The following is a 27,748-nucleotide window of genomic DNA, read 5'->3' on the forward strand; positions in this document are numbered from 1 at the left end:
GTCATCGATCGTGAGTTCCCTACCGGCCTGGGCCCTTGTCGGCCGCCCGCGGTCTGCTCGCCGGTGGGCTCCAGGGGGCGCCCTCAAGAGAAGGGGCGGAGCGCTCCTGTTGCAGAGACCAGCTCGGCGGGGTCCTCCGTCGGTTACACCTCAGTATCTCCATAGCTACAGTAGTGGCCGCTGTAGGCGGGAGCTCCCCGGCCGCTCCGTAGTTACCGTCGCCGCCTCGGTGGTCCGGGCCGCTGAGTCCTCTCGCGGCCGCCATGAAGCTGCGGGTCCGGCTTCAGAAGCGGACCTGGCCTCTGGATATGCCAGAAGCGGAGCCGACTCTGGGGCAGCTGCGCGCGCACCTGAGCCAGGCCCTGCTGCCCACCTGGGGGTACAGGTAGGCGCCGCGGAGAGGCGGGGTGGGGGTGGGGACGCGGCGGGGCGGGGAGGAGCGCCCAGGGGCGCGGGCCCGCGCCGGGCGGTCACGTGAGGCGGGGCGGCCGGCGGGCGGGGCCCGCACCGCGGGACTGTGACGCGGGCCAGGCGGGGAGCGGGAACGAGGGCTGCAGCTCGCGGGGTCCCGGCTCCCGGAGGTCATGGCCCGGCGTCCCGAGGGCTCCGAGCTCATCCAGGGTGAGCCTTCGCTTCCGTGTTTGCAGTAAACGAACCCAGGGAGAGGCTAAGATGCAAAATTCCCGAGTCTTTTGAGATGTGAGCTGGGAAATTACGGGGTTGGCTTAAGTTAAACCTCTTCAGACTCCCAGGGATTTAAGTTCACCATCTCCAGCTGTCGGAATAGTTCAGTGAAAAAGTTTGTAAAGTGTTAGGAGTTACGAGGCCACCTGTAGCCTGTACCGCTGCTTTCGGACTACCAGCCTGCAGTCCGCTTAAAACTCTAAGTGTTTACCTGCCGCGTGCCGCTGTGGGCACTTTGACTTCCCCGCTGGAAAGTTTTGCGAAGTGCAGCATGTCGGTCTGTTTCAAATAATATTATTTTCCTGGCCAAGATGTTGCTTTTTTTTTTTTTTTTTTTGTAACGCAAACTATGGTAAACGTTGGCCTTATGATGACCCTGGAGAGCTTGCAGTTTGGGGACAGTGACGTTGAGAAATAATGGATCAAATTCTGTATTTATGGGGTTGCAGATGAGGCTGTTCTGGGTATCCTGGAGACCATAACCTGGGAGTAGAGGGACAAAAGTGAGGGTGGTCCTCTTCGAATCCTGAGCTAGCGAATTTGGAGTTTGAGTGTGCCGAGAAAAAGTACAAAAGGTGTTCACTGGGGCTTTTTAGGTGAATTCTTCAAAAGAAAACCTGTTAACTGACTCCTTTCGTAAGACTTTTATAAACTTACATTTTATTTTTAGGAAATTCAGTAAAATGAGGTTTTATTATGAACCTCTCACCCTTTCAGTTTTCAGTTTAGGACGTTACATTCATAGTAAGCCTTTTTTTCCCCTCCAAATTAAAAACATAAATACAGAAAATGAGATACTGGCAAAATTCTTTTTAAGTGTTATAGTAATTGACACGTCTATTGTTTTTTCTTGATGTTAAGCCTAAGTGTTTTGCATACTGGTATCATTACCCCGCCACAAATTATCAAAATTAACTTCTGTTTTAAAAATAGCTTGTATATATGTAGACATATCATTTTTTAATTAGGTGGGACAATCTGGAAAGGATGTGAAACCCAATCTGACTAGCTTTGTTTACTCAAGAGCCCAAGTTAGTTTCTCTTTCAGGTTTGTTTTTACAGTTGAGGCTGGTTAACCGGAAGAAATGTAAGCTTCAGCTTGTGAAAGTGAATTCATTATTCTCACAGTATGTTCATTTTATAATAAATGGGCAGTTTAAAAATGTGTCCATAAGACCTTATTACTTTTAAAGTGTCCTTGCTGAGCAAGTTGGTCTGAGATTGCCATAAAATAATTCTCAAAGGCCTGGAGTTTCTAGGATGGCATTTCCTGATGAAGTAGGTCTTTTTACTAAAGGGGAGGGGAGGCCGACATTTTATTAAGCTGACAATTCTTTACCTTTTTTACAAATCAATATTTGAACGAAAATTGTGCTCGATAATCATTTTAAAAAACCAACCTTATGCTCTGACAAATCATCCATAAACACAATTCATTTGAGGTTTTTTTCTTTTTTTCTTGCTAAAAATGGGATGTTGTTTTCCTGGGCAGTTGGCTGATTTTCAGCATTTATCAAAACATTTGAAAGCAGAGGCATAGCTACTTGTTTTCTCATAAGCAGGAGTTGTTTCTAAAGCTTCAGTAATTTCTGTACCAAAGACTCTTTAATTGGTAAGAAAATATGTATTTACACTTGAAAGAAAAACATAAATGAATTACTCGGAGCACTTTTGACAATGAAGCATTGTAAAAATAAATAAACAGAACACAGTTTTCAAAGGACTTCATCCTTTGTTAACCTCTCAAAAAGTTAATGAAGTTAGCATTGCTGAGTACAAATGTCTTATGAAATGTTCTGTAGTGGTTTGTTAATTATTCCTCACCAGTGTGTAATGAAATGATTATTCTCTGAAGGTCAGATAATCTGTGATGCAGAAAGGATGGGAGTTCATTACTTCAGTCTAATTTGAACTCTTAGCTTGCTTAGCACTGGGTTTTTGGATTTGTGTAGTCTTCCACATATTAGGGACTTCCCTGGTGGCTCAGACTGTAAAGCGTCTGCCTGCAATGTGGGGAGACCTGGGTTTGATCCCTGGGTCGGGAAGATCCCTGGAGAAGGAAATAGCAACCCACTCTAGTATTCTACCTGGAAAATCCCATGGACGGAGGACCCTGGTGGGCTACAGTCCATGCAGTCGCAAAGAGTCGGACATGACTGAGCGAGTTCACTTTTTCCACATAAGACTTTAAGTAAGACCTCAGTGAGAAGGGTGAACCTCTTACTGAGTTAAGAGGGGTGAATTTATACTCAGTCATCTATGTGCACTCATCTAACTTTTTGTGATTATGAATATTCATTAGGATATGGGTCTAGTATTTTGGAACCTTTATAAGCTAACTGGAGAAGGCAATGGCACCCCACTCCAGTACTCTTGCCTGGAAAATCCCATGGACGGAGGAGCCTGGTAGGCTGCGGTCCATGGGGTTGCTAACAGTCTGGCACGACTGAGTGACTTCACTTTTGCTTTTCACTTTCATGCACTGGAGAAGGAAATGGCAACCCACTCCAGTGTTCTTGCCTGAAGAATCCCAGGGACGGGGGAGCCTGGTGGGCTGCCGTCTCTGGGGTCACACAGAGTCGGACACGACTGAAGCAACTTAGCAGCATAAGCTAACTATCGTGGAAGGATATTGGATAGTTAGCCCTGATTTCAGCCTCATCTTGATCTTTTCATCTGATGTTTGTTGGTTACATCTGTTCCATAAATACTTTTTATTTGCCAAGTGCTGGAGATGAAATTTTGAATTAGACAAGGTCCTCAATCTCATGAAACTTAAATTCTAGTAGTATGGGTGTGGAAGAGAGATGATAAGCAAATAAATGACAGTTCCAATTAGTGATGTTCCAATAAAAGTAAAGCACAAGAATGGAATAGAGTGATGGAGGTTGGGTAGAAGGGATCTCTCAAGAGGTGACATTTGGGTTGAGACCTGGGTGATGAGAAAGAGTCAGTCATTTGAAGAACTGGAAGAGCAGATGCACAGGCCCAGAGGCTGCAGTGAGATTGATCTGTTTTAGAGGAAGGAGTGGAAAGCTCATGTAGATGGAGAACAGTGAGTGAGAGGATGAGTGGGGTAGGTCAGATGTCGGGCTTTGGAGGCCATGTTAAGGCCAATTCCAAGGTCAAATAGAAGCCATTGGAGGGTTCTCAGCAGAGGAATGATGTGATACAATGTGTATTTTGAAAAGAATATATTTCATTGACTCTCAGTTGCCATCAGCCCTCAGATGCACATTCTTAAGTCACACTAAATGAAAAAAGGCTGTCCATTAAGCTATGATATGTCATCAATTTTAAGATGCATCCCTTTTCCAAAGATGACAAAGTATAAAAAAGTATGTGTCTTAGAATTGATGAAAACATGGATTAATGATAGAGAATTACTGATCCTGTCCCTCAGGCTGGAATCTGTAATGCAGGCATTTAGTGAGAAGAACAAATAATTTTGATAGTTTTCCTAGACTTTGGCTTTCTTTTTATCTGTTTTGTTTTGTTTTCATTGCCGTTGCTGGGGCCATACCGTGTGCTCTGTATATGTTTCAAATGTGTTATACTGGGGCTGGCGGCAATAGGTAGCTCTTACTGTCCTTATTCATCTTTCTTGGCAGTTCCGATGCCCGGTTTGCAATTACATTGAACAACAAGGATGCCCTCACTGGAGATGAAGAGACCTTGGCTTCATATGGGATTGTTTCTGGGGACTTGATATGTTTGATTCTTGAAGATGCCATTGCAGCACCTAACTTACCTTCATCCACAGTTTCAGAGCATTCCTCACTGCAGAATAATGACCAACCCTCTTTGGCCGCCAGCTCCAGTCAGTCCAGCATACAGGATGCACAACTGCATGACTCACTCCAAGGACAGGCAGCCCAACCTGAAGCCTGGAATGATGACAGTGTGGTGGGTATTCATATCAAAACAAGTAGAATAGTTGATAAATCATACTGAATAGCTCAACTGAATTCTGTACTAGTCAGGATGATTACCATCAGTAGACTAAAGAATATATTCCTATAGAAATTTTTTTTAAATTACTTTATTTATTAAGTATAGTTGATTTACACATTCCTTATTTCATTGTATTTGGGAATTCATCTAGTACTGATTGAATCTTTAAAGAGAAACAGGGAGAGTATGGTATCAGATGCTAATATTAGCTCTAAATTGCATTACTGTCACTTGTCCACTCACTTGTCAATGACATGTGACAAATGGTCTGTTTAGAGAGGTGGTGCTAAACATTTTTCTCGTTTGCACATGCATGAAGAATATGATAAGTGTTTATATCAGGATGGCTCAGAGAGTGCCTGTGGCTCTCATGGAGTGGGTGCAAAGTTTGATAAGCTCACCAGAGGGTTTTGATATCTTTCTCCCATGTCATTATTAGCCTAGGGTAACCTTTAAAAACATTCTTCTCACATATATTCTCTCCCACACATCTGTCAGTAAGTAATAAATGACCAAAAGTTAGGCATAAGAAGCAAAGAGTGTATATTCAGACATACCTCAGTTTTATTGGGCTTTGCAGACACTGTGTTTTACAAACTGAAGGTCTATGGAAACTGTGTCAAGCAAGTCTGTTGGTGTCATTTTTCCAACAGCATTTGCTTGCTTCTATCTCTGTGTCACATTTAGTAATTCTCACAATAGTTTAAACATTTTTGTCATTATATTTTTATACCTTTTTAATTTTATTTTTGTCATTTAAAAAATATTTTGACATTTGTATTTTGTTATGATTTGTGATCTGTGATCTTTGATGTTACTATTGCAAAATGGTTATGACTCACTGAAGACTCATTTGATGGTTAGCATTTTTTAGCAATAAAGTGTTTTTTAATTAAGAGTGTCTACATTGTTTAGACATATTGCTACTGCACACTTAATAAGTGCCACATAGTGTAACATAGCTCTTATGTGCACTGGGGAACCAAAAAAGTTTTGTGACCTACTTTATTGCAATATTTGCTTTCTTGCAATGCTCTGGAACCCAGCCTGAAACATTTCCAGGTATGCCTGTAATTCACAATTTTGTCAGGCAAGTGATTTTAATGAGTATTTTCTCCTTCCTCAAAGGAAGGAGCCTTTTAGGAGCCTTATTTTTAGGTAGTGTGGATTGTCATTGTCCCCTGGGTTTTTAACAGGTGAATGTGGGTCTTTACAAGCTATCAGGGCTCAGATCCTCAAGGATTTTGAAAGAACAGCCTCTTGCTCCCTTACATTCTTCCACCATTTTACTCATAAAATGTAACTTTACTTTCTTCTGCTCCTTTTCTAATGGAAATAAACTTAAAAAGAAGAAATGTGCTTTGCATTAAGAGTTGAGCACATGCCTAGGAAGTAGTCTTTCTGAGTAAAATTAATGTAGCTAACTCAGTCTTACTGAAGCAGTGTTATTATGTCAAAAAGCTCTGAACTATGAGTCTGGAGATCTTAGATCATTTCAAATTTTTATTAGCTGGTAACCTTGGTTATATTATTTAATCTGAATCAAAATTATAGCATGTATAAAAAGGTGACCTCATCTGTCTTGCCTATTTTTGTCTGGGGTAAATTAGAAGACACTGAAAAACATGAAATTGTAAGATATTATCTTTAATCGTTTGTTCAGCAAGCATTTATTATACCTACTGTGTGCCAGATACTGTTCTTATGTTACAAGAGTGGGTGACATGTCTATTCCTTTCTAAGCTTCTTGTCATAGTTGGATATAGACATGAAATCAGAAAATTGCAATACAGGGTGGTGAAGTGCAATAATCAAGACCTTTGCAAGGTAGAAAGATAGTCTGTTGTAATACTTGAAGAGGTGGGGGGGTACCAGAATGGAGAGGGAGGGACTGCAGAACCTGAACTTGATACAGAGTCAGGGGTCAGGTGATGAAGGGCCTTGTACACTAAGGGGTTTAGGAGTTTGGACTTTATTTTGTAGACCTGCATTTCTCAGCATGTCCTCTATGGAAAACTTGTCTAATGAGATTAAAAGTAAGTGTTATGGGGATGCTGAATGTTGAGGACGGAGAATAGTACTTCTTAGTTAAATGTTGGGCATGCTTTTTATTATTCCTGGACTTCTCAGAGCTTTATAATGCTGGAATGTATTTTGTGGATATAGAGGGTGAGGTTAGGAGGCTGTGACATGTAGCATTTTCCATACCCATTTGATTGTAGACCTCTTTTTTTCCCAAGAATATTTAGGGTCAGGTTCCAAGGCACAATACAGGCCCAGTGGTGCTGTCTGCATAGGGGAAGTACTGGCAAGTTTAAGCTGGGACATAGGACATAACTGGATTCTCGGTTGTCAGAAAACTCTAGCAGCAGTGGGTGGAGTGTCTTGGGAGACAAGAAAGTGGAGTCCAGGAATACCTGGGGAGGCTGTTGCTGGAGATTAGGAGATAAATGAGTCTGAAGTACCACTGGGGTAGAAAGGGGCAGATTTTAGAGAGATTTAGGAGATAGATTCAGTGGAACTTGGATAATTACTTATGTTGAGGTGGGGCTTATAAGGTTGAGGGGGAAGTCTAGGATGATTTTCAGGTTTTTGGCAAATCAGCCAAAATTCAGTTCAGTTCAGTCGCTCAGTAGTATCTGAATCTTTATGACACCATGAACTGTAGCACGCCAGGCCTTCCTGTCCATCACCAACTCCCAGAGCCTACCCAAACTCATGTCCATTGAGTCGGTGATGCCATCCAACCATCTCATCCTCTGTCATCCCCTTCTCCTCCTGCCCTCAATCTTTTCCAGCATCAGGGTCTTTTCAAATGAGTCATTTCTTCACATCAGGTGGCCAAAATATTGGAGTTTGAGCTTTAACATCAGTCCTTCCAGTGAACACCCAGGACTGATCTCCTTTAGGATGGACTGGTTGGATCTGCTTGTAGTCCAAGGGACTCTCAAGAGTCTTCTCCAGCACCGCAGTTTAAAAGCATCAATTCTTTGGCACTCAGCTTTCTTTATAGTCCAGCTCTCACATCCATACATGACTACTGGAAAAACCATAGCCTTGACTAGATGGACCTTTGTTGGCAAAGTAATGTCTCTGATTTTTAATATGCTGTCTAGGTTGGTCATAAGTTTCCTTCCAAAATTAATGGAGATCAAAAGAAAATCCCATGGACAGAGGAACCTGGTGGGCTACAGTCCCTGAAGCCACAAAGAGTCGGACCTGACTGACTGAGCATGCACACAAGACATTCAGGAGGGAGGAGCAGATTGCAGGCTTATTCATGGTTTGGGAGCCCTCGCAGAAAATGGGTACCATTTCTGAGCTCAGTAAAGTGCTTTAGCTCTGAGCTCTAATCTCAGTTCACTTAGGATACAAAATATACTGTGAAAAAAAAGAAAGTCTGTTTAATGAATTCATTGTTTTTGTTATCCTTTTCAGTCGGGGCCTGGTCAGCATTTTGAAGCTGAGTCAGTTCCAGATGTTGTGGATGTGGAGGAGGGCGCAGGTTTCTATCCCGCAGAGCCAATGCTCTGCAGCGAATCAGTGGAAGGGCAAGTGCCACATTCATTGGAGATCCTGTATCAGTCAGCTGACTGTTCGAACCCCTGCGATGCCCTGATAGTATCCATACATCTTCTCATGTTGGAGTCGGGTTACATACCGCAGGTGAGGTTACGGCCGAGAACAAAAGTTTCCTGTTAGAAAAGGGGTCATGTTCTAGATTTCTTTCTTAAAGGTGTCTGGGTATTAATGTAAACTGTCGAAGACAATGCTGAGCATACCAGTAGGCAGTCAGTAAATGTTCCCTTCCCTCTTTCCTTTTTTCCTCCTTCATTTCCTTGTCAGCTTTTAGTTAGTATTGTGACATCTACAGTTTAAAAAATCCCAAAAGATTATATATGATAATATGTGGTCAGTGCACGTGGACTGTGTATGACTAGATAGATGGCTCACCGGGTTATTTTTTTTTTTATGTTAGTGGTTCTATGAATTGCCACTAACCTTAATACGACTCGGTTAGGAAGAGAGACATTGTTCTTACGTTGTTGTTGCTTACCTTCATTCATTCCTATCCATTCAACAACTATCTGCCAGTGTCCAGTGCACTGCTGTGTCTCTGCTCTCAGCTTGCTTCCTGTCCAAATGGAGGAGAAAGACAAGTAACAGACTGGTGCGTTGTATTGGCTGAATTGTAGGAGAAGCGTATATGTGTAGAGGATGCCATGCCAGAGATTCACACAGGAGAACATTGAGAAATTTTTCAAACTTGAATGTGCATAAGAATACCCACGGGATCTTATTAAATGCTGATTCTGATTGAATAAGTCTAGGGTGGAGCCTGAGATAGTAGTGAGCATTCTCCACCTAATAACGATGCTGCTGATCTGCGGGCCATGCTGTGAGTAACGAGAATGTAGAGTAATTCAGTGATCAGCTAACACGGGGACCATGCCATGCGCTGAGTCAGGATTTAGAATATATAGATGCTGGGACAATCTTTATCCTCAAGGAGTCTAAGTGGGAAGAAAGAAACAAGTGAAAAGCAGATTACAATGTATTATGGTAAATAATAGAAGCATTGCAATGGAAATATGAACAGAATGTTAGGGGGTGAGAGGGTAGGAATGACAGCAAGGATTTGTTTTGAAAAAGGCTTCACAAAAGAAGCGGCCTTTGAGCTGGGCTCTTGAATAATGATATGGCTCTGCAAGGCAGATAAGTGAAATTTTGAAGTGAGAAATCAGTTTCCATCTCTGATATTTTATCTATTTGGACCAAACTTTTGATGGTGGATAATATAACATTTTTTTTCTATCACAGTTTTATTAATGATTTGATAAACTTTATTAAAGGGACTGTGTGGAATGCTTATTTGCAGACAGGTAAGGGGCCTCTTGTGTTTTTCATCTTTTTGAGAGTAGTGCACTGTCCTTCATTATCTGTTTCCCTCTGTTTCATGTCGTCACCCAGGGGACTGAAGCCAAAGCTCTGTCCATGCCGGAGAACTGGAGGTTGGGGGGCGTGTATAAGCTGCAGTACACGCACCCTCTCTGCGAGGGTGGCTCTGCTGCGCTCACCTGTGTGCCTTTGGGAAACCTCATCGTCATAAATGGTAACTAGCTGGAGGAATCATGCTTGTTAAGCTTATGGATCTTTATATGTTTCTCTCCGAACACTTTGCAGCCACTTCAGTGATTGGCTGTTGTGATAGGTAACTAGATGGCAGAGTCATGCTTGTTAGTTTATGGATCTTTACATGTTTCTTTCCAAATGCTTTACAGCCACTTCAGTGATTGGCTGTCACAATACAGCTAGGAGTCTTTATCAAATTTGTTTGATCCCTAGACCACTAATCACACAGGGGCCAAAAGGTTACAGAATACAGGGCTAATCATGCTGCTATGTCACAGCCTAACTTGCAAGGTCACAGCTATCAAATAGTGAATGTGAGGTGGTAATTTTTGCTTCAGTTTCTTATAAAAACAGCTCAACAACACTTCAACAATATATTAACCTTTATTTACTAGTCTTAAGATACTTAATATAGAAAATAGCTGCTAAATGTGTTAGTTTCTGATGTTTTGTTCCTTTACTAATTCTCGACAAATCAGCTGCTTGTGGACTTAGTGGCAGACAGCCATTCCAGAAGCATTCCAGGCCGAGTTCTTTGAAAAGGAGCAGTGTGTCCTTAAATCTTTCCTTTACCCGAGACATCCTGCTCAGTGCACATGTGCACGAGCACATCACTGGTTCTTTCATAGAATGAAATGAAATGCACCTTTGTGTATAGGATTAAAAAATGAACCTTCTGGTGATGTCAAGAATATTGGTCCTCTGGGTCTAGAGAAAGATGATACTGTGAAAGCTAGCAGGATTCTTTTAATAAACAAGGGAAGACTCATTGCCAAGGGTTAAACAAAAAATAAATAGAGTTTTTAGTGACCTCGTTACAAATAATGATTGTATTGTGTTTAACTGTCTTTTAACCTTGTTGCATATCTTTCAGTTATTAATAAGCTGCTGTTGGTAGTACTTACTGTGTTTCATATAAAGGTGTCTACTGTAGTTTTAAAAAATGTTGTTTTACTTAACGTGATTGCGGGTTTGCACTTTGGATTTTGCTGTGAGGGAAGGAATTAAGCAGAGAGCAGTTTGTATAATGTGCCTGTATATAGGGGGCAAGGGAATGAATGCAAGTCCATACGGAAAAGCGAAGCAGTTGATGAAATGACAAAACTTTTTCATCATCTTTCTTTTGCTATTTCAGCTACTCTAAAAATCAACAATGAGGTTAGAAGTGTGAAAAGACTGCAGCTGCTGCCAGAATCTTTTATTTGCAAAGAGGAATCAGGTATTGTAACAGTGATTTAGCTTTTGGGATAAAGGTTTAAGAGGTTCATGCCAAAAAAAAAAACAAAACAGAAAGATAATGTTCAAAGACTTAAAATTTCTGGATGAGCCTAAAGCAAATACAAGACAATATTACAGAGTTTCAGTTTCTTTCCTGTTTCTCTTCAGATCTTGGATGCTAAATTATAGTTATACTGCCATTATGCTGTATAAATATATAAGTATACCGCCAAATTATATTTAGCATCATTATGGAATGATGCTATTATATAATGCATTACACAGGATTGATACTTCATAATTTCTGAATTAAATCTTTGGATTTTTCTAGCATTGCATTTAACCAGTGTGGAAAGGAACTATGTTTTGTGGAAACCATACAATACAACTGCATTATGAAAGGTCATTAAAAGAAAAATTGTACTCAAAATGTTTGCTTAAACTTACATAAATTTGGTTACTGTTTTATACAGAGTGGAACTTCAAAAGTTTTTATTCTAGGTGTGATTTTGCTTGTATTCTATCAGATGCAAAGAAGATAAGTTTTTCTTTTTTCAGTTAAACCCAAAGTGTAACTGACAGGTAGGCAGTTGAAAGAGAAGAGATGGTGTGGGAAGGGAATTAACATCTTTTGGAATACTTCTTTTTTGCTAGACACGTGCCTTTATGGATATTTTTCATCTTGTCCTCATAGTAAAGTCAGGCGGGTTTTAAAATCAGGGGTGGGGGTGGGGACTGGTGTGATTCATTATAGCAGGGAAATGGCATTTACAGCAGTGTCTTTTAGGGTAGGCTACCTAGATCTAGATCTTTGCTTTGAAGGCCTTGAGATCTCTCCCAGGGGAGGTCAGACTCTGAGAGACTAACTTATATGAACTGAAGTTGATAGGAAAGAGAGACCTCAGAATATGTATTTTTAATGGTCTGTAATGTCATACCAGGCCAGTGTTTCTCAATCATTTTTTCATTAGCAATCCCCTAAGGAGGCTTTGTACACAATCCCCCACCCCAACTTCCAAATCATTCTCCCTGATGAAATTTTAATTTCATAGATACAGTATGTATTTGTATACTATGGCCCTTTTGAGGGTCACAAACCAATGTAATAGCTAGGATTTTTGCTTGGTTGGAGGCAGTATTATTTCTTTTGAGAATGCATGAACTAGACTGATGAATCTGTACAGATGGTCTTACCATTAAGACCAGAAAAACTTGAGATTCCTTGGCTACAACACTGTATATTCATCTCTGCACTATGGAGGTCCTTACTGTGGGGAGTAGAAATACTCTACGTTACAGCAGTAAAGGTTTTTATGCCCATTTTCTAGATCAGGAAACAGGTCTGCTGCTGCTGCTGCTGCTGCTAAGTTGCTTCAGTCGTGTCTGACTCTCTGCGACCCCATAGACGGCAGCCCACCAGGCTCCCCTGTCCCTGGGATTCTCCAGGCAAGAACACTGGAGTGGGTTGCCATTTCCTTCTCCAATGCACAAAAGTGAAAAATGAAAGTGAAGTCGCTCAGTCATGTCCGACCCTTCGTGACCCCATGGACTGCAGCCTACCAGGCTCCTCTGTCCATGGGATTTTCCAGGCAAGAGTACTAGAGTGGGGTGCCATCGCCTTCTCTGGGAAACAGGTCTAGAGGAGGTTAAATTACTTCCAGGACACAGAGTTAATAAATAGTAGAATTTAGGATTGGAGTAGATTTGGCTCCTCAGCCTATTTTTTTAAGAACAGTGTTTATAGCACTGTTGCTCAGATTATTTGATTTATGTTAAGTAAGAAATAAAGAAGTGAAAAAGGAGGAAGAAAGTTAATACCGTTAGATTACAAGTTTATGTGAATGCATGTTAAGTCACTTCAGTTGCGTCCGACTCTTTGTGACCCTTTGGGTTGTAGCCCACCAGGCTCCTTTGTCCATGGCATTTTTCAGACAAGAATACTGGGGTGGGTTGCCATTTTCCTTCTCCAGGGGATCTTCCTGACCCAGGTATTGAACCCACGTCTCCTGTGTCTCTTGCATTGCAGGCGGATTCTTTATCGCCTGAGCCATCAGGGAAGCCACCAGTTTACGGATTATATTAATTTAGTATTTTCAGTATGTACTTTGTATGTTGGGTAGGAGTATGCTGCTCATTTGACAAGTCATTTAAATCATTTTTACTGTGGCTTATAATGTAGTACCTAGTATATGCTCTGTACTATTACTTATCCTTTTATTTATAAATTCCTAATCACTTCTTTAGTGGGTCCATTAAAGAAAGATTTTGTTTAAAGAGAATTCAGCCTTCAGAGTTACACAGTGTATACTTCCTCTTCTACTGGAGACTTCAGTTCATTTCTCTTTATGTAGGAATTATTTGTGAAAACAAACTTACCACTTTGATTTGGTTTGGCAGAAGTAGAGGATACCATTTCAAGTTTTTCCATTTGCTATTGTGTTTTGACTTTTCATTTAATAAATGTTCTAGGGGAAAATGTAGCCATGATATACAAAGATCTTCAGAAACTCTCTCGCCTCTTCAAAGACCAGCTGGTGTATCCTCTTCTGGCTTTTACCCGGCAAGGTGAGAAATTATAAATTATCACAGGCTGAAGGGCTGGAAAGAATCGGAAGTTCACATATGTTTAAGGATGACATGTGACTCTTCCCTCTTTTCTGCTCCTAGTGAAATCCTGCTCTCTTAAGCTTAAATGCTAATTCCTTAATTGCTATTCACATCCTCTGTGTATCTTAACCGCATTTTATGTGTATCTTTATTATAGCCCTTTTTCCACTGTATCATAATTTTTCACATGATTTCTTTTCACCTAAGGTTATGAATTACCCTGAAAGCAGGGAAATATGTCTTACTCTCTTTTGTATTCTCATGGCCTAGCACACGGTCTGGCCCATAATTGGTGTTCAGTAAATACATATATAAATAATTTATAGCCTACAAATTAGGCCTCCTTTTTAAAGAGCTATTTATTGGGACTCTGTGCCTAGGTACTGTGGGTATTTGACGTGCATTCTTACTTAATGCTAACAACTTTGAAGTGGATTTTATTCTCATTTTATAGGTGATGAAACAGTAATTCAGCAAGGTTTATAATTCACTCAAAATCCTTGTATTAATAAGCTTGTATTAATTAATCCTTGTATTAATAAACACAAATCCTTGTGTTTTATCAGTAGTAAAAAATATTTTAAAATCTTAGTGACTGAAATTGAATGTTTATTTCTCACTCAGGTACGTGTTGTGTGTGGGTTAGGGTTAGCTGAAAAAGTGGTGAGAGGTCCTTGTCTAGGACTTGCTCTTCTGTAGCATAGGGGAAAGAGGACCAGTGACCAAGTGTTGGTTCTTAAAGCTTTAATTCAGAAACAGTATGCTGCTTGTACTCTCATTTCAGTGGACAAAACAAGTGAAAATGGCCAAACCTAGTGATCGTGAGATGGGGAGATATTGGGTAGAAAATAATATGGTGGAGTCATAATCTACCACAGTCTTTGGCTGATAAATAATCTCAGGTTTTTAGAGATAGATATGTGACTTTTATCTGCGGTCTGTATGTAGAAAAATATTATTTTAGGTCTCAAGTGGCATGGTGCCAAGGCTGATACAATCATAGTTTTCTTCTTCAGTTGATGGTGAGGGAAAAGAATAATGTGAATTTTAAAACCTTGTATTGGATTTTGGTTATCTTTGCTAGTGGAGAACAGTATCCCTATATGCAAAGTAGCTAATAATAAAAAAATAATTGTCACTTGACTTTGGAATATATTATTCTTTTCCTTTCTTGGTTTTGCTTCTGAATTTGTCTTCCTCCCTTCTTTTTCAGCCTGCTAGATACCAAATAATAGTAATCTAACACTCAAGTGCTTATTGCTTGCCAGATATTATTCTGAGCACTCTATATGTATTTACACATTTAATTCTCAACTCAGTGAAGGAGGTATAGTATTAACCCATTTTACAGATGAGAAATTGAGTTGGAGCTTAAAAAACTTGTCCAAAGGCACACAGTAAGTGGCAGCATTGGGAACCAATTGTAAAAGCCAATGAATTATCCATTTTCTGTAGTTGAGTAGAGAATTTTTTGTTGTACTGAATATATCTTGAAACAAAGGAGGCCATTGACTGGTATTTAAAAACTGTCATAGTTATTCATTTGATCTGTATTACAAAGTAATTTGTCTCTCTAGTAAAACGTAAAGAGAATAAGGGGCTTAAAGTTAGTAGTAGTAATATAGTCAACTGGGGGATAAAAGTTTGTATAGATGACTTATGCCTGGCTAACTGGAGAATACCATCGAATTTATCACCTCTCTACAAAGTTGGCCACTTCAGTTGATGTGAGGAAAACTGGATGTTCTTTACTCAGTAAGATCTATTCTCTTTTTCCTTTTAGCGCTGAACCTACCAGATGTATTTGGGTTGGTAGTCCTCCCATTGGAGCTGAAGCTGCGGATCTTCCGACTTTTGGATGTTCGTTCTGTCCTGTCTTTGTCTGCAGTTTGTCGTGACCTCTGTATTACTTCAAATGATCAACTTTTGTGGAGGTGTTTGTATCTGCGGGATTTTCGAGGTGATTTCCATGATGGCATGCTAACAAGAAAAGTGTTCTTTGTTACTGAGGTCTTAATTACTCAGCTGGCCAGAAGTTTTAAGTTGTGGGCTTTTTTTTTTTTAAAGAGTAGGAAATAGTCATAGCATAGCCTTATAAGAGATTCTAAGCCTCATGTACCCTGCCTGTGCCACCAAAGCTCTCCCCATTCATGTTTGTGTTCTCTGCAAGTACAAAGAGTCCTTTAGACCAAGTAGATTCTTTTAGTATAGAATATTGAGGTAAGACAGGTGTAATGCTAGATGAATGAAACGTTTTAAAATCCTTCTGTTTTCTTTTTTCTTTCTAGATGGTAGTATCAGAGGTCGAGACACAGATTGGAAAGAAGTAGGTATTTGTAAATACCAAGGCTGATGTCTGTAGCATGGAAATAATTAGTGAATTAATATGTTAAGGGCATATTTTCCACTTATTTATTATAATATAATACAATCTGTTTTGAGTCTATTGCTAATTTTTAGTAAAATGTTTTCAACTTTTACCTTAGACTTTGTCCTTCAGTTCAGTTCAGTTCAGTTGTTCAGTCATGTCTGACTCTTTGCAACCCCATGAACCATAGCACGCCAGGCCTCCCTGTCTATCACCAACTCCCAGAGTCCACCCAAACCCATGTTCATTGAGTCGGTGATGCCATCCAACCATCTCATCCTCTGTCGTCCCCTTCTCCTGCCCTCAGTCTTTCCCAGCATCAGGGTCTTTTCAAATGAGTTAGATCTTTGCATCAGGTGGCCAAAGTATTGGAGTTTCAGCTTCAACATCAGTCCTTCCAATGAACACCCAGGACTGATCTCCTTTAGGGTGGACTGGTTGGATATCCTTGCAGTCCAAGGGACTCTCAAGAGTCTTCTCCAACACCACAGTTCAAAAGCATCAATTCTTCAGTGCTCAGCTTTCTTTATAGTCCAACTCTCACATCCATACATGACCACTGGAAAAACCATAGCCTTGATTAGATGGACCTTTGTTGACAAAGTAATGTCTCTGCTTTTTAACATGCTGTCTAGGTTGGTCATAACTTTCCTTCCAAAGAGTAAATGTCTTTTAATTTCATGGCTGCAATCACCATCTGCAGTAATTTTGGAGCCCCCCAAAATAAAGTCAGCCACTGTTTCCACTGTTTTCCTCAGTGTCTTGTAATTACACAGGAAAAAATCTTAGCACGGTGATTGTTTTCACCTTTACTTAATATAGGCTCCCTGTTTGTAGTAAAAACAAAACTGAGTTGTTTTTGTGCTGGAGTAGTCTTCAGCTGTTTAGCTAGTTAGCATAGTAAGTTATGAAAAAAATAAGTTATATTGTTTTATTTGCAGATAGGAATATATTCCACCCTCTGAAATAGTCATCTATTTTGTTATTTAAATTGAGGTCTATTAGGGACATAATTTAGGTGAGAAAGTGAACTTAAGTACTGACTTCCCCCGCCCTTCCCTGCCAATACTGTAACTTTTTACATTCTATGGCATGATATTTTCAACAAATATTTAAAATTTCCATTTTCAGAAAAGGCTGACGTGAAATTCATATCGGCTTGAGAATGCTAGATTGCATTCTTGAGAGTCCGTGTCACTCACTCATCCCTTCTCTGGATGTGTTGTTACTCCAGATTGGCACAGCTGCTGAGCTGCAGTGTGGTTAAAGACTAGACTGCCTTTGGCATTGTGTTCACAGCTACTACCTTATTCATGCAGGTAGAAACTGGTAGAAGTTCCCTTCAGTGTGCTAGCTTCTTTGTCTGCCTCCGTACTGTGGGAAAAGAGAAGTATGTATACATCTGTACAATGAAAGCCAGCTGGAACTTTGGGGATGTGTCCAACTCACTCACGTCTTGTTCTTATCTGTCTGCAGCTGTACAAGAAGAGGTACAGACAGAGGAAAGAAGCCCAGAGAGGGCGGCACGCGATGTTCCTGCCGTCATCCCCCCACCCCATTCCATTCTACCCCAGCCCCTTGCACCCCAGACCTTTTCCTCCCAGTTCTCTCCTCCCTCCAGGAATTATCGGTGGTGAATATGATCAAAGACTAACCCTTCCCTATGTCGGGGACCCAATCAATTCACTCATCCCTGGGCCTGGGGAGACACCCAGCCAGTTCCCTCCACTCAGACCACGTTTTGACCCAGTGGGCCCACTTCCAGGTCCTAACCCCACCTTGCCAGGGCGAGGTGGCCCCAGTGACAGATTTCCCTTAAGACCCAGCAGGGGTTGGCCAACTGACAGCCGGCTACCATTCATGTGACTGATTTGTTACCTCACTCTGGAGCTTGTTTTGGTTTTGTTTCTTTAAAACTACAGATGTCATTTTGCTGGGGTGCTACCTCTATTGTTTTCTGATTGCGATGGTGGGACTTGGACTCACAGAAACCTTTTATAAACTTATTAAGGTTGGTGCAAACATAATTGCGGTTTCAGACCATGAATTTTAAATCATAAATTATAACTAGGCTCAAACACATCTTTATTAATCAAAATAGGACCATTACAATCAACACATTTCTGCAAATGAGAAGTCCTATAGCATAAAAATCCATGCTTTGGGGTTTGATGAACTCTTGGAAACCATTTTCTGCCTCCTGCTGGTTGTGGAAGCGTTTCCCCTGCAGAAAGTTGTTCAGATGCTTGAAGAAAGTGGTGGTTGGCAAGAGGTCAGGTGAACGTGGCAGATGAGGCAAAACTTTCATAACCCAATTCCTTCAACTTCTGAAGTGTTGGTCGTGCTGCATGCGGTCAGGTGTCGTCATAGAGAATTAGGCCCATGCTGTCGACCAGCACCAGCTGCAGGCGTTGCAGCTTCCAGTGCGTCTCATCGGCTTCCTGAGCAGACTTCTTAGATGTAATAGTTTCGTCAGGATTCAGAAATTTGGTGGTGGGTCAGATGGGCAGCAGACCACCTAACAGTGACCATGATCATTTTTTGGTGCAAGGTTGGCTTTGAGAAGTGCTGTGGAGCTGCTTCTCGGTCCAGCCACTGAGCTAGTTGTTGCCAGTTGTTGTATAAAACCCACTATTCATCACATCACAATCTGATCAAGAAATAGTTGTTGGTACAATGAGAAGATAACACTTCAAAATGACAATGTTTTTGATTTTTGGTCAGCTCATGAGGCACCCACTTACGGAGCTTTTTCACCTTTCCAATTTGCTTCAAATGCTGAATGTCCATAGAATGGTTGACATTGAGTTCTTCAGCAGCTTCTCCTGTAGTTGTAAGAGGATGAGCTTCAATGATCGTCTCAATTGGTCGTTGTCAGCTTCCCATGGCTGGCCACTGTGCTCCTCATCCTTAAGGCTCTCGTGTCCTTTGCAAAACTTCTTGAACCACCACTGCACTGTGTTAGCAGTTCCTAGGCCAAATGTGATGTCGATGTTGCAAGTTCTTGCTGCCTGAGGACCCATTTTCGACCCATCTTGAATAAGAAAATCACTCAAATTAGCTTTTTGTCTAACATCATTTCCCTAGTCTAAAATATAAAATAAGCAAGTCATTAGCAAAAAAACATAAAGTGAGAAGTGCACATTAAAATGATGTACAACATAACCACATTTATTTAAGAATATTCCAATATCAAACAGCAATGTTTAACAATGCAAAGCTGTAATTACTTTTGCACCAACCTAATTGTTAAAGCTCCAGGAGTGGTATGGCTCACAGGTTACTTGCTCGACAGGGTTGGCCTTGGGAATATGGTTCCTGACATCCCCTCTCAGTTACCGTCTAGAATGCAGGTTACACACTGATAATGTTGCATACCAGAATAAAATATTAAGTGTAAATTACATGGCAGTCTTGACTTTTATTACAGAAAGATGTGTAATATTACAGTATTACTTGGACATTTGAAAATGATCAGAGAAGCTATTCATTGTCATCAGATTGCTGCAGGGGATTATTTTTGTTTTGTAGCGGCACCCTTTCTTCACGTGAAATTATTTGCAAAGGCCTGATCTATGGAATGAACACAGTAGAGCCAGTTTGGTTGAACTGGATGTGAGGTGAATGGACCCCCCCAGCTCAGCCCCCTCCCCCCCTCTCTGCAGCTGCTCCTCAGGCTCTGTGCCAAAACTTCTGGGCTCCAAAATAGCGCTTTTTGGCCACCATTGGGTTGTTAGGGACTCCTGTTTCTGACTTCTTCTGGAGTGGAGTTTGGGTTCTTTTTCCTTGTGTTTTGAATACTTGGAGCCTAACCTGTAAGTAGATGACGTCTTCTAACAACAAAGTATAGTGCTTTGAGTGCTGCTCAGGTACTTGTTCTGCAAAGAAACCCTCATCATTCGTAGAATATTTTGCTTTTAAGACTTAAAATACACAAAATTCAAGTTTTATTTTGCCTACAACAAGAAAAAGGTCAAACACAAATATCTTAGCATACAAACAACTATAGAAACATGCTACAGTGACAGATTAAAGTCTGAATCACAAAACAGGAATAAAACAGTATCTGCAGAAAATGGGAATATTGCCAACGTCTTCCTGCCTTTTTAAAAATTGGTTTTGCATATAAGGAAATGGCTTGGAATGCTGTGTGCTGCAAGAATGTTAGAGTCCTACATACACGTGAATATTTTTGGGCTACACGTGTATTGTCTTTTTTTCCCATCACAGTGAAGAGAGTTCAGCCAATCATACTATTTTCCAGAGGCCATGTTACCTTTACTAGCTTAATGTACAGGTAGAGGATTAGGGCTATTGACATTTTCTTTTTCCTGTGGTGTTTTGTAATATCTGAGCTATAGATTAGCTTTTAACAAAGTATCCACCAGAGGCCATATGGCTTTAATTGGGTCTAGGTTGAGTCACCCTGAAATTTTGATGGATCCAAAGCTGGTTCTCCAGCACACCTCTTCGTGGCCTTATGATGTTAGGATGCGCTGTGTGTGGTGTGTGTGTGCATTGTTAGGTTGCACTGTGTGTGGTTTGTGTGTGTGTGTGTAGTGGGGATGGAAGGACATAGTGATAACCAGAAGCACCATGTACTATAATACAGGAGTTTTCAAAATGCGGTCCTTTTTGAGTGGTCCCGGAGAAGTTCACGAGTGGTGCTGGTGTCCCAAGGAAACAGAGGCTACTGCCCAACCTTATCTCAGACTTACCAGCCCACAGGACAGATCCCTCTCCGTTTAGGATACCAGCGGTGTGTCACACACCTAAATTTGCAGTCCTCTCATAATAGTTGATTCTGAGTTCTTAAAACCACCATCAAAGCTTTTCGTCTTAACTAGCTCATAGTTAGAAGCTTATAAAATCCACGTTCTTCTCATTAGACTGAGACGGTTCAGCTGTATGTGTTGCTGGTGAATGGTGGGAATGAGTCATGGTGTGGTTTAGCCTGTTTGCTGCACGACTTTTTGACATCACTGTGATGTGTTGTGATGGATGAGCGCCGTGGTAGACGCAGCTCCACATTGCTGGCTTGTAGCCTTAAAGACTTTCTCTGGCCCCTCACTTTCCCCTCTAGGTATTTTTATTAACAGAAGCTTGCCAACCACCACCTCTGCCCCCTGCCCCCATTTATTAAAAAAAAGCTCTGGTTTGGCATGGTTGGAATCAAATCATGGCAGGTGGCCTCTCAACAATGTAGATTTTGTGATTCCTTAGGTACAAAATATTGAATTCTCTCACTCTTAAATTTGCCTCTCCAATTCCTGAGATCACTGCTTAGCTAAATATCTCTGTGATTCTGACACTCCCCTTTGCTCTCTACTTGGGACCCTGAACCAAGGTTTGTCTTTCTCCTACCCTGCCAGATTACAGAGCTCCGGGAGGAGCCAGGCAGGGTTTACACTCCTCTGGACAGCTTCCAGGTGACTGCAGAAAATGTGGAGTGGATAAAACATGCAAGTATTAGTAAGGTCACGTGACACGGTTTCATCTTAATTAAATGGCCCTCTTTGGGATTCCCGAACAGGTTATAGCACTGGAAGCTTCTGCTATCCCAGAGCAAACCAGGTGAAGTGTTAATTAAGAGGGAAGGAGATGTTAATTTGCTTTTGCTCTAGACTCAACAAAAGACCAGAGAGAGCAGATACTTAAATATGATAGGCTGGAAATTGAAATTACAAGCAGTAGGCCCAATCAGTAGAGAAGGAAGTGGCACCCCACTGCAGTACTTTTGCCTAGAAAATCCCATGGATGGAAGAGCCTGGTAGGCTACAGTTCATGGGGTTGTGAAGAGTCAGACACGACTGAGCGACTTCACTTTCACTTTTCACTTTCATGCACTGGAGAAGGAAATGGCAACCCACTCCAGTGTTCTTGCCTGGAGAATCCCAGGGACGGGGGAGTCTGGTGGGCTGCCATCTATGGGGTCTCACAGAGTCGGACACGACTGAAGCGACTTAGCAGCAGCAGAAGAACCAATCAGAATAGAAGTAATGAAAGATACTTAGGACTTTAAAGAATTTTCTCTCTCTCCTCTTATACCACTGTAGAAGGAATGTTTAGATTGGTTTTATGACACACTAAAATTTCAAAATTTTTTTCTTCTTTTCCTCCTGGCCTGCCAGTTGAGAGGGCTCTGAACAGAATCTATGAGTCTCCTCTCTTGCGGCTGCATGTTTCGTTTGTGGAAACACAAGGGACCCTCTGTACCCTTTATGCATTGTGTTTGGTTAATGGGCTGGTTTGACTTGCTTATCGTGCAACCTTCCAGTTTGTCGGCAAGCAAACCCAAAGCGCTACCTTCCATCAAAGTCTACACAGTCGACTGAAACAGGCTTTAACCTGTGACTGCCCCGGAGTCCAGGACAACTTCTGACACTTAGTGGGGATAATTAGTAACCAGTCCCCATGCTCGCTTGGATAAAGAAAACCACGCATATGCAAATGCTCTCAGAGCTATTTAATCCTCCAGCATAGTTGAGTTACAGCCTGTATCTGCGAGGCTGACTTCACATGCTTACACTGTACCCTAACCTGCATTCTTTCACCCATTCTGAACACCCAAAAGCAAATGAGCCACCGACCTGTTCTACGAAGTTGAACGTGAAGCACAGAGAGCTGGGAGGGGCGGGATGGCCAGAGTTGGGCTCTGCTGTGTATTGGGTGATCTGGAGGGACCCCTGGGTCCTGGGTCTGGAAAAGTTGGACAAGCTTTGGTATTGTCCAGGTCTGCTCACCACGCCTCCTGACCGATGCTGACAGTGGCACCGCGTCCCTTCTGCTCCCAGCTGTGGTGGCCCTGCAGTGAGTTCACCTGTGGGCTCCATGCTCCCCACAGCCCCTGCTTCTGCTTGTTCCCATAGGCCACAGGTTTTCTTCAGCTTATCTCATTAATCTCTCTATTGGTTTAATTCTTTCGCTGGGCAAGTGACTTCCTCACATTGATACTCTCAGAAAAAACAAACGTTTTCTTTACTTTTGACACTCTGATTGCATTTTGTTGATTTCATAGTTTTCTAGAAGGGCCAATCTAACACACACCCTGCACGCCGACTGTGTGCTGACAGCAGGCGCTGTGCTGTGCCCGAGTAGCTTGTTCACGAGCTGCCGGCACCAGCTTGCTTTCCCCTCAAGTTCCTTTCATTGCAAATTCAGATGAGAACTTCCAGAAGGTCACTGATGTTCAGGCTCATGGGATTTACTACTGTGTTTGTTACCATGGGCATGAAGGCCTATCACTCTGAAATTCTGGAAAGGTAGAACTAACTGCCCCATCAGCAGGGACTGAACCAGGGGACAGAGGGGTGTGGCGAAGAGGACAGAGGATGAATGGAAGAGAAAGGACATGTAGATTCCAGTGTCCCTCGAAAGCTGATGTGACAGTTAAGTGACAGTGCCCTTTAATCAGGCTGTTAGGAGGAAGATCTAGAAGAAGGTATTTTCTGCAGCTGGTGGAGGTGTCCAGTGGGGCTGCATTTTAAACTCTCTATTCACTGTGCTACATGTCAGCACAAACCAAATGGATCTTTGTCCTGGTTCGGCCTCACCAAGTCAGTGTGGACAGGAAATGCTAGCTTTTCTTTGGATCAGAGTTGTGAAACCAAGCAAAAACAAACACGACCTTTCAGAATCTCTCCAGAGTGACTCTTCTGCCCCTTTCGTTTTGTTCTTTCTCATTTAGAAATATCACAATTAATAAAGGTAAAACGTTTGGAGCGAACATGTGCTCGTTTACATGAGAAACCAGTCCATTTTGGGGACTAACTGTCACAAAGGACCATGCATGGTCTCTGCATTCACACACAGACCAATGGGAGAATTTGTTTCAATGTGTTGGTTATAACCTTTGTCTCATGTCCTGGAGTTGTCCGTGCATGGCTATAAAAACAAAGATGCCTAGCCTGAGAAATGAGTGTGCTACTGTACTGGAATATCTGGTGTTTGAATGTGCCGATGTTTTCAGGGAGAGGGGACAGCATACAGGAAAGTGGGACAATGTAAGCCATGTCACCACTGTTTATGGGGCCACCTGGGTGCGATGCTTCCACCCCAGCACCATTCGAGCAGCAGAGTTCCCACACAGCTCAGGGCAGGTCTGACTTCAAGCGGCATTCCAAACACTTAGGGAGGTTGACAGAGACACAGGTCCAAGGCCTGATGAGCAGAAGTTCTGACCCCTCTGGCCTTAAATGAAGTGACTTATGCCCATGGCCATGTCCTACGCTTTGGGGAACATTGTCTAGCCTGTCACCACTTCGTTGTGTATTTTGGGCTGTGTTTTATTGCTAAGTGAGAACTGGGTGAGATAGTTTGATTTCTTCTTCTGGTCTTATTTCCACAGTGGGAGAGTGACGACTGCTTCGTGTATTTCCTGTCTTCTAAATCTCCTAAAACATATGGCTCCATGGTGTTACACCTGCCTGACAGGTTCTCTGCATTCTTTTATTCAGATTGCAGCTCCAGGCCAAGGATGCTTTCATTCTCACCTCCCTCTCTCCCTTCCCTGTGAGCAGTAAGGGGAAGATGTGTCTCAAGTTGCAAGTGAAAGTGAAAGTCGCTCAGTGGTGTCCAGCTCTTTGCAACCCCATGGACTGAGGTCCATGGAATTCTCCAGGCCAGAATACTGGAGTGGGTAGCCTTTCCTTTCTCCAGGGGACCTTCCCAACCCAGGGATTGAACCCAGGTCTCCCGCATTGCAGGTGGATTCTTTACCAACTGAGCTATCAGGGAAGCCCCTTAAGTTGCTAAGTGGGATGTAAGGGGACAGTGTGGCTATGTTCTAATACCCTCAGTGCTTTCTAGAACCAGGAGGCTGGTTCTGGTGCCAACAATGTTTCCAGCACCAGGTGCTTGGTGATCAGGACACCCTCCCCCTCTCCCCCTCCTCCCCAGGGGAGTCTGATGCAGGAGAAAGAGCATTGGGAAGAGAGTCAGGGCTACATTTTCCAGCTCTGCAGTTAACGTTTTTAGTCAAATAAGTGTAGCTTAAACAAAGTTAAAGCTAATTTCTTTACTACAAGAATTCCAAGAGCCTTTGAAATAGGTACTATTGAGCTCAGAAAACAAACCCAAAACAGTATCTCCTAAGCACATTTGACCAGTGAACCCTTTTGTAACTGAGTAACCTACCAAGGCCTTGCTGCTCAGTCTGAAGCACTGAGCTAGAAGTTACTGTCATCGCACTTTCTGATCCTGTGTCATCTGTCTGCTCATTGTCTCTGGCTCCTTGTGTGTCCTTGGGGGGAAACAGCATTCCTGGTGGGAATTCAGAGAGACTGAACAGTGATGTAACACAGAATGGGTGGAGGGGCCTTGACTAGTTGACGACCTCTTCTCCCTCTGGGAACTAGTAGTGATTCCTAAAAGAACCCGAGGTCTGTTCTTGGCTGTCCAATTTAGGATAGCATGCTGGGTGGGAGTGGCCTTGCAAAGCCTCCCCGCTGTTTCTGTTGTGTTCTGAAAGGCTCAGCCTGTCACATGGTCTGAATTCATTCTGTGGTCCTCAAGATCCATTGGTGGCAGGTGTGATGGGGCCTGGGCCTGCCTGGTCTGCAGGCCCGTCTCTTGAGCTTGGATGGAACTGACAAGGGCAGGCACTAAGTTCCCTTGGCTGGGCTTTTCTCCTTTTGTTTGTAGAACACTGTCAAAAGGTTATTGCCTCCTACATTGCTGAGGTCTGACTTCAACATCTGCATTTGATGGAAATGGGGGCAAGGCTCAGAGGGGGCCCTTCCCAAAGGCAAGCAAAACACTAACAAGCAATGTCGAACCAATCACACTGATGTCTCACTTGGTTAACTGAGGCAGGGGAGCAAGCATCTGGGCAGGAAGGTGGATGTGACACCCATCTTTAGGCCCATTTTGAGGAATCTGGAGGCTCTCAAATACCCACCGCTTGGCTGGATGATGCTCGAACGCCATGGCAAAGGGAAATGGGTACACATGAACTCAGTTCCTGGATCAAAGGCATTTGGAAAGGATATTCTCAGGCCCTCCATTCTGTTCCCAGCAGGAACCAAGGCTGAGATGGAGGGTGGGGCAGGAGAGGCCTGACCATGGTTAGTCAGAGAACAGGCTGGCGAAAGACTTCCTCAGGTTGCGGATGGTCTCGGCCTTAGCCTCGTCCTCACTGGGGGTCCCGCGCTGGGAGGTGTCAGATGTGCTGAGGCTGTTAGTCAGGGACTGGGATTTGCTGAAACAGAAAGGCAAAGGAAGTTGGGGGTGACATGGCTGGATTCCCCAGGAAATGAATCCTGGGGCCTGCCTGGGAGCCAGCTGGATGAACCCCATCACCGCAAGGATACTGAGCCCAGCAGCCAGGCATCCCCACACTTGTACCACACACACAATTAACCCGCCACGTGGCTACTGAGACCCTCCTTTTCTAGGTGCAGAAATTGGGGCTTATAGCAAGGAACAAGGGAGCATCCAAGGCTCAAATTCTTCCCACAAAAACAGGTTGCTGAGACGCAGGCACAGCTGGAGAGCAGCTTGTCCCCTCTCCTGCCTCTGTGCACAAACCCGCTTGGCAAACTGTAAGGTGCGGTATCAACAGGTTAGGCTTGTTCCTCCTATACTTTCCAGCACCAGTTGGGGGATCAGAGGGTCTGTGTTCCAGACCCTTTCTGCCATCTGTTCCTCCAGCCGTGGGCAAAAAAGTCACTGAGCGGGGCCTCTTTTCCCTCACCTGTGAGACAGAGGGTTGGCCCCGTCCACCCTCAGGCCTCTTGCAGCTCTGACACCATGGGCTTCAACTCCAACTCTGCCTGAAGCTCTTATGGCCAATTCCAATGCACTTTGGAATTCTCACAGTGCCTGCTATCTGAAAGGCAGTGCTTGACCCTTTGTGCCAGCCTAATGCCAGGCGACAGGGCTCCGAACATGAATGAGATTCAGGCCCCGCCCTCAAGGGGCTCACAGTCTAGTGGGGGTGAAAGACCTGGGAAGAGCTCCACGCAGGGTCTTGTCAGCACAGGAAATAACTGAAGTCTTCTTCAGAGCAGGGCTATCTTTTACCCCTTGCTCTCTCCTCCCAGGGTGTTATTCAAGACTAGTTCAGAGTAGGTGTTTGGTAAGTACCTGCTGACCTGAATTGAACCAAATAATACTTTAGAGCATCAGCCAGGAGATTCAAGTGTTGTTAGCTAGATTGCTGGGCTTCTCTGATGGCTCAGACGGTAAAGAATCTGTCTGCAATGCAGGAGACTCAAGCTCACTCCCTGGTCAGGAAGATCCACTGGAGGAAGGCATGGCAACCCACTCCAGTATTCTTGCCTGGAGAATTCCATGGACAGAGGAGCCTGGGGGGCTACAGTTCATGGGGTCTCAAAGAGTCAGACATGACTGAATGACTAACACACAGACACAGCTAGGTTACTACAAGATTAGTGGTCAAATCTGGCCTAAGTTCCAGAGCCTTTGTCTGTCCTGTGATCAGCTGGGCTGCATCTTTTCACGTGTGAGAGGCAGCCAAAGATACACATGTATGGAGCCAGCAGCATTCTGAGCACCAACTGTGCAAACACTCATTTTAATTCTTATAATAATCATGTGGGGTGAATACTATTGTCCCCATTTTGCATGTGAAGTTTAGGCACGGAGAGGTTAACTAACTTTTTTCTGAGGTCAGGCAGCATTTAAGGGGCAGACTTCTAACTGAACCCAAAGGTGGTCTGACTCTAGAGTCTATGCTGTCAACCTCTATGCCTACTGCTGGAGGACCACTTGCTAATATTACTAAGCCAAAAATGCATTTATCCTTTGATCCAGCAATACCAT

The 27,748-nt window shown here is 42.8% G+C and overlaps 2 protein-coding genes across 6 annotated transcripts in view; one reads left to right on the top strand and one right to left on the bottom strand.

Annotated features, from left to right (window-relative positions):
• Nucleotides 1–161: 161 nt before the first annotated feature.
• Nucleotides 162–19,368, top strand: FBXO7 (F-box protein 7). Of its 2 annotated transcripts, none has more exons than XM_004006708.6 (9): nt 162–385; nt 4,296–4,590; nt 8,077–8,304; nt 9,610–9,751; nt 10,907–10,990; nt 13,459–13,554; nt 15,380–15,556; nt 15,885–15,922; nt 17,441–19,368. In XM_004006708.6, exons 1-9 carry the CDS (start codon nt 264–266, stop codon nt 17,828–17,830), a joined length of 1,572 nt encoding a protein of 523 aa, XP_004006757.2. In that variant the 5' UTR covers nt 162–263; the 3' UTR covers nt 17,831–19,368. The 2 variants fall into 2 exon arrangements, with proteins under 2 accessions (XP_004006757.2, XP_012030355.2); XM_012174965.4 differs by lacking the exon at nt 162–385 and adding an exon at nt 512–621 and having other exon boundaries at nt 4,448–4,590.
• The window catches only part of SYN3 (synapsin III), a 486,177-nt gene continuing 477,543 nt past the window's right edge, over nt 19,115–27,748 (bottom strand). For all 4 annotated transcript variants that reach the window (XM_042247181.2, XM_027967692.3, XM_042247182.2 and 1 more), the window contains one exon: nt 19,115–26,162. In XM_042247181.2, coding sequence (XP_042103115.1) covers nt 26,030–26,162 — 133 coding nt within the window. In that variant the 3' untranslated portion in view covers nt 19,115–26,029. The remainder of the gene's footprint in view (nt 26,163–27,748) is intronic.

The sequence above is a fragment of the Ovis aries genome, chromosome 3 (assembly GCF_016772045.2).
Source record: "Ovis aries strain OAR_USU_Benz2616 breed Rambouillet chromosome 3, ARS-UI_Ramb_v3.0, whole genome shotgun sequence".
Lineage (NCBI taxonomy): Eukaryota > Metazoa > Chordata > Mammalia > Artiodactyla > Bovidae > Ovis > Ovis aries.

Bases quoted from the DNA above. Each gene is read 5' to 3' on its own strand.
- FBXO7 (XM_004006708.6), top strand. From the start codon at position 264: ATGAAGCTGCGGGTCCGGCTTCAGAAGCGGACCTGGCCTCTGGATATG. The intron at 9,752-10,906 runs GTAACTAGCTGG...TTGCTATTTCAG, and splicing joins AAACCTCATCGTCATAAATG to CTACTCTAAAAATCAACAAT. The intron at 10,991-13,458 runs GTATTGTAACAG...TAAATGTTCTAG, and splicing joins TATTTGCAAAGAGGAATCAG to GGGAAAATGTAGCCATGATA.